The sequence below is a fragment of the Nyctereutes procyonoides genome, unplaced genomic scaffold, assembly GCF_905146905.1.
Source record: "Nyctereutes procyonoides isolate TBG_1078 unplaced genomic scaffold, NYPRO_anot_genome, whole genome shotgun sequence".
Taxonomy (NCBI): Eukaryota; Metazoa; Chordata; class Mammalia; order Carnivora; family Canidae; genus Nyctereutes; species Nyctereutes procyonoides.
The window spans coordinates 37,960,764-37,967,010 of record NW_026575126.1 but is presented as its reverse complement, the minus strand read 5'-3'; the positions used below and the strand labels follow the sequence as shown (position 1 = coordinate 37,967,010).

Genomic DNA, 6,247 nt, shown 5'->3' with positions numbered 1-6,247 from the left:
GGAGGGGTCCCCCTAGAGCTAACGCTGGCGGAATGCCCCAGAGATAGGTTTCTGCTTGGTTTGGTCAGGGGAGGACTTGAAGTTCCCCCAGCCCATGCTCTTGGGGAATGGTGCGCCCGGAGAGCGCATGGGGAGTAGCGTCTGTCCAGGGACGAGTGGGCAGGAGGCACCAGGCTGCTCGTGAGGCTGAGCAGACAACAGGGGCTAGCCACCCTACGTGCCGCTACCACAGAGATGTCTGCTCGCTCCTGGGGGACCTAACGACCCACGTGCCCACTTCCAACACCCTTGATGCCCGGGCACAGTCCCCAACCACAGGAGGAGGATGGACCCGGATGGCAGGCCCGTCCCAGAGGGAAATGATGGTTGACAGAGGCCAGCCTCAGGGTTAGTGCAGCTGTCGTGAGGCACCGAGGCCCCCGATGAATGACAACAAGAGCTCTCAGGACAAAATGACTTAATCAGAAAAGAACCAAGTGGAGAATACAATATTTGAAATGAAAGACTCTCGGACAGACTGGCTGGCAGGGTAGGGGTGACAGCAGCGGGTGGAGGGGGTCCTCGAGGCCACACAGACCTCCGGTGCCCAGAGGAGAGCTCAAGGGTTGGTGGCATGTGTGTGGAGCCTAGGGTGGAGGGCACAGATTGCTGAAGTTTCCAGATTTGGCACAAGACACGGACATCAGACCCAAGGAGGCCGGGGAACCCCATGTAGCATGGCTGGGAAGACGCTGCGCCCCTCAGGTCCTCCATGTGCTGCTGGGGGCCCAGGAGTAGGGAGCAGCTGGACGTTCTAGAACAGTGCTCGGGCCAGCGGGAGCGCAGCTGTGTGCCGAGATGGGAGCTGGGGACTGGGACCTGTGTTGGGACAGAGGCTTCAGACCCAGGGCCGTGAGAGAGCCTGGTGTCCACTGTGGGACTCTAGGCCGCTGGGGGGGACAGGAGGGATGGAGGGAAGGCCCTAGAGAGCAGGCGTCTGCAGGCCACCGTGGAAGCCTGCCCTCCTCCTCTCACTCCTCTACAGCACAGCGGACTATTTAAAGCAAAATAAGTCATTTGCCATCTGAGATTCATGGATGCACGTGCCAGAGCTCGGTGGGTAGACCCACGTGGTCACGGGTTCCATGCGTTACGTGATGCTGCACAACTTTTTAAAATATATTTTTTATTTGTATGAGAGTGAGTGAGCGAGCACACGTGTGCAAGAGAGGGAGAGAGAATCCTGAGGCCGACTCCATCTGAGCACAGAGCCTGACACGGGGCTTGACCCCAGGACCCTGACACAAAACCTGAGCCTAAATCAAGAGTTGGATGCTCAACCAACTGTGCCACCCAGATGCTCCTCTGCTTTATTTTTTATTTTTTCATTTGAGAGATTGAGAGAGAGAAAGTACATGTGTGCACAAGGTGGGGAGGAGCAGAGGGAGAGAGAAACTTAGCAGACTCTGCACTGAGCAGAGCCGGACGGGGACTCGAGGTCATGGCCCTGAGGTCACGGCCTGAGCTAAAACCGGGAGTCTGACGCTTCACTGCCACGTGGTCCCCCTTACCCCCCGCAAAGCTGCACAGCTTGAAGGAGAGCTAAGGGAGGGTGTGCACCGCAATCCTTGAGCAGCCACTAGAAGGCCGCGGAGGTGCCGCCAAACACGGCAAAGTGCCGTCCTGAAAACATGCATCTGCAGGGCAGAGCGGGGCCTGGAGCCAAGCTGAGGGGTCACGGGAAGCCGTGAACTGAAATACCAGGTGAGTGGGGATGGCAGCCTAAGGAACCGAACACCGATTTGGGGAAAGATGGGTGGGACCCCAGGAGAGAATGCTGGATCAGCTGTCCTTGCGCAGACGCACGGCCCAGGGCTGGAAGGGGGATGGAGACGTCCCTGCGGCAGCCACAGTCAGGGCCGGCAGCTGTGTTTACACCGGCAGACAGATGCGTGTCCTTGCATCCGGAGACCTGCGTCGGGAGGATGCTCAGACCCAGGACACGTGGCAGAGGGAACGCAGGAGGGCACAGCAGCAGGACAGAGAAGGGACCGCCCACTGTTGAGGGCACGTGGGACACCCGGCGGCGCCCCAGCTATGCCCCAGCCACCAGCCAGCATGGCACTGTCGTCGTGTGGGGCCTCCACACGTGTCTCCTGGCCAACAGAGCAAGTGCAGGGTAACGTGAGGATGGCCGGCGAGCAGGGTGTGGCTCGGGAGGGGCCGTGACTGTCCAGGGTGGGCACGGGGGCAAGGAAAGCCCCCCCACTGCCCAGGTCAGCAGCTCCGTAGCTCGGGGCTCCTGTCTGCCGGCCTCCCTGGGCCGAGCGAGGCTTGGGGCAGGGCGGGAGGCCGCAGAGGTCTCCCCAGTGGCTCCTGTGGGGGCGGGATGCCCACAGACCCCGTCCCCTGGGCCCAGAGCTGCTCAGGAAGGGACGCCAACCCTGTGGGCCCCAAGGCCCTGGGGACAGGTCGTGGCTGAGGCTGTGTCCTGGACGTGGTCCCAGTCGTGCTTCCACACAGATTGGGGTGTCGCTGAGTGGGGCAGGGGCTCGATGGGAGGGCTAGGAACCCCCCTCCCCCAGCTGCAGGTGAAGCTGGGCCCCGTGCGGCCCCGGAGGCCTGCGAGCAGGCAGGGTGTGCGGGGAGGGCGGCTGCGGTCAGAGGGCATCGCGGGCACCGAGGGCAGCCTGCTCTGGCCGCGCGGCCCCAGTGTCAGCCTCCCCCGAAACGCTCAGTTCTGTGTCGTCACGTTCCCTTTAGGGGCTGCTGTTTCCCTACACATTTGATGTAAACACTTCTGGATAAGCACAGGTGTGCCTGCCGACGGTGGGTTTTGAAGCAGAGCTGCGGTCAGCAGGGGTGCCCCCGGTGTTGGAGCGGCAGTGACGGCCCTAAGGGCCGGGCCTGTGGGCACAGGTGGGCCATGCTGGGCTGTGGCGGTCCCCGTGTGCCACGGGCTGGGGGACGGAGCGCGGAGCACCTGAGGCTGGAGGAGACGGACGGGCGGCAGGAGAACGTGTGAAGGAATAAAAGCCGTGAACTTTCCAAGTTGAATGAACGGCACGTGCCGCAGATGGAGGAGTTCAGAGGCCGCCCCACACCCTCCCGCACGCACGTCCACCGGGTGAAAACCAGTGGGAAGAGAGTTCCCCACAGGTGCAGGCGCGGGTGGGAAGGACACCGGTGGGCTCGGCCCTCGGTGTCAGAGCGGAGGGAGGGCCGCTGGGTCGGCGCGCAGAGAAGGGGCGTGTGGGATGCTCTCCCCTCGGGGGCCGGAGGGCCCGAGCCAGCAGCAGGGAAAGGGACAGCGGCAGGGAAAGGGACAGTGGCGAAGGATCTGAGGAGGGAGCTGACATGGCAGGAGGGAGCGTGCCGACGAATGCGGAGCTCCCCCCGTGTTGTGGGCCCGTGCCCCCCACCAGTCCCTAGCGCTGACCCCAGGGACCCCTCGGTCAGCGGTGTCCTCGCGTGGCCTTTCTGCTCAGGATCGCGCTGTTGTTTGGAGCAAGAAGCAAGCAATGGAATTCCCTCCGAACTTGTGTCGTCCCCTCGCCAGCGTGCAGTGTGGGCAGCCGGCCGCCAGTGGGACAAGGAGAGGCCCGGCCGTGGGTGTGGGAGCGCGCGGGCCCCCCCCCCCACTGGGGCCCAGGTACCTCAGGCTCCTCCTCCGAGAAACCGGCCTTGTCGCTCCCTTTCTTGTGAAAATCTATTAGGTGGATTGGAAATTGTAACGGTATCGGGTTTTTCCAACCGTTACAACCAAGGAACCTTCAGGCCTCACGCCCCTGAGCACTGACCACTGAATTCGGGGCAATTCCCATAAATTAGCATGAGATCAGCTTTTGGGAAGCCAGCATAGCGCTCACCTGCGGTGGTGAAGGGGCAGGGCCACCTGACTCAGGGGGCGCCTTTGGGGGGGGCCCCAGGGCTCCGCCAGGTCCGAGGCCACCCGGCTCCCAGGCCGGTCGTGAGCAGAGCCGTGCTGGCCGCCCCTGCAGAAGCTCCAGCATGTGGGAGAGCCCGGCCGGGAAGTGGTGCGTGAGGCTGGGACCAGAGCCCCGGCCCCCGGGGTCCCCGCGGTCGGCATGTGAGCTTTGGGGGCGGCCGTGAGGCCAGGGTGGCGTCCATGGCGGGTGACTTGCCATCAGGAGACCCCGGCAAACAGCCACGGCTTTGCTCCAAGGTCACACGTACCTGCCCGCCATCTGTGAGCCCAAGGGTGTCACCTGACGCTCATGAGCCTCAGCCGGGAACCAGGGACTCCACGGAAGTGCGGCCACTGCCAGGCCCTTCCCACGCAGCGCGGCCGACCTGGGTCCAGGGGCCACCGCGAGTACAGCCCTCCCCCCCTTCGGCCACCACGTGGCTCCAGATGCTCCCTCGCTGATGTCACAGGATGTGAACCAGCTGCCAGGGCCACCAGGAAGGGCTGAGACCTTGGGGTGCTTTCCCCTCGGCCTCTCCCGGGGCCGCCCACGGGAGCCCAGTTCTGGCCCCAAGCGAGCCATCCGGGCCCCATCGCGCCCACTCCTCTGTGTGCGTTTTCCTTACGTTTATTGCGTCTCTGTTTTGCCCAGGGGACTTGGAAGAGGATGAGGCCGCTCCGCGGACTCCCTCTGAGCGTGGCCGCGGGGGCGGCTCCCCGAGAGGGCGAACCCCAGCTGGCGGTGCTGTTCCCTCTGCGCTGCATGCGGCAGCCTTGGTGGGGGCGGGTGAATTAGGGTCAGGTGACACCCCGCGGCTCCTTAGCCACACCTGCGCCCTGGCAGGCGTTCGCAGCCAGGTTGGGCCCACATGTCACGGCCTGCTTCTACTACTGTGGAGCTTCTGTGAGTTCCCCGGCTAGGACTCCAGTGGGCACGTCTGTTTTCTTCTGGGGACTCAAGCAGGTGGCGCCTCGGACCCTGTAAGGACTTGTGGGTCAAGTAAATTCCCTTCAGTTTGGGGAGGAGCTGGCGAGGCGCCTTCCCTTCAGAATAACCACACGTGTCTCAGGGTATCTAAGTTTCTGGAATGTTTTCCACTGTCATAGGGGACCCCCCTCCAGTGTGGGTGGCCCTGCCACTGTCCAACGGCCCTGGCCCCGGGGTGCCCGTTTGCGGCCAGCGGGGAGGGTGGCAGCTCTGGGAGTGGGGCCGTTTGCTCCAGGACGCGGACACACTGCATGTTTGCAGTTGCTTTGCTGCCTGTGTCTCCGCTGAAGCCTCCACCCTGGCCGTGCTTGGAAGGCCATTGGTTCGGTGACTTCTACTTCAAAGATGGGCTTAAACGTGACTAATTCAAGTCTCTGCCAAGTATGGTTCCTGCTCCCTGCAGACTGTGCACTCTTTGGTCCTCATAAGCTCGGGGAAGGGGCGGGGGCGCTCAGACTTCACTCTCCCCTGAAAGCACCTTAGGAACCAATAGGCCCAGACCAGCTGGTGCTTCTGGTTGTTTTTGCCCAGAAGAGGCTGCTCTTAGCCCACGGCGTCCTGGCATTGCTGGAGCCCTGACGGGCCCCTTGTTGGGTGAGGGAGGACCCAGGAAGGTCCCCACAGGCCTTTCTTTCTTTTTTTTTTTTTTTTTTACATTTATTTATGATAGTCACACACACAGAGAGAGAGAGAGAGAGAGGCAGAGACACAGGCAGAGGGAGAAGCAGGCTCCACGCACCGGGAGCCTGACGTGGGATTCGATCCAGGGTCTCCCGGATCGCGCCCTGGGCCAAAGGCAGGCGCCAAACCGCTGCGCCACCCAGGGATCCCCCCACAGGCCTTTCTTGGAGCTGAGTCCTGCACGTGAACCCCAGATGTCTCTGCTGAGACAGGACCCCCGGGCCTAGGGTGTCCCGGAGCTCCAGGTGGGGCTGGCTGGTGGCCACAGTGGGCATGGGGCCTCTGACTAGGAGCTGAGCCCTTGCAGGGTCCTTGTCCCCAGACAGACACATGCGAGGAAGATGGGTGTTTTGCTGAGGCCTCTTCTGTCGTTCGAGGCTCCTGAGGCTTCTGGAGGATTTCTGGTCCTGAAAAGGATCATGTAACTTCAACTGTGACTTTAGCACGAGGGACCTCATTGTGTGCAGGTGGTGGCCTCAGGTGGTCTCCCAGGTGGGTCCCGGGCCTCCACCTCCCCCGGCGCTGATCCCCCATTGGGAGCTTCGGAAACTTGGCCGTTCAGAGGAGCACAGCAGGCTACATGAGCGTGTGCTTGGTTTACACACAGGAGTTTTCTTTCCACAGGTTTTCGTCTCTCTTCCTGCTGCTGTGTGGGATGGGTTTGGTTTGGT

General features: G+C 62.6%; 1 protein-coding gene across 5 annotated transcripts in view; it reads left to right on the top strand.

Annotated features, from left to right (window-relative positions):
• The first annotated feature begins 1,791 nt into the window (after window positions 1-1,791).
• Window positions 1,792-6,247, top strand: part of LMF1 (lipase maturation factor 1) — a 57,835-nt gene continuing 53,379 nt past the window's right edge. For all 5 annotated transcript variants that reach the window (XM_055339822.1, XM_055339825.1, XM_055339823.1 and 2 more), the window contains exon 1: window positions 1,792-2,158. In XM_055339822.1, the coding sequence (XP_055195797.1) occupies window positions 1,792-2,158 (367 nt within the window). The remainder of the gene's footprint in view (window positions 2,159-6,247) is intronic.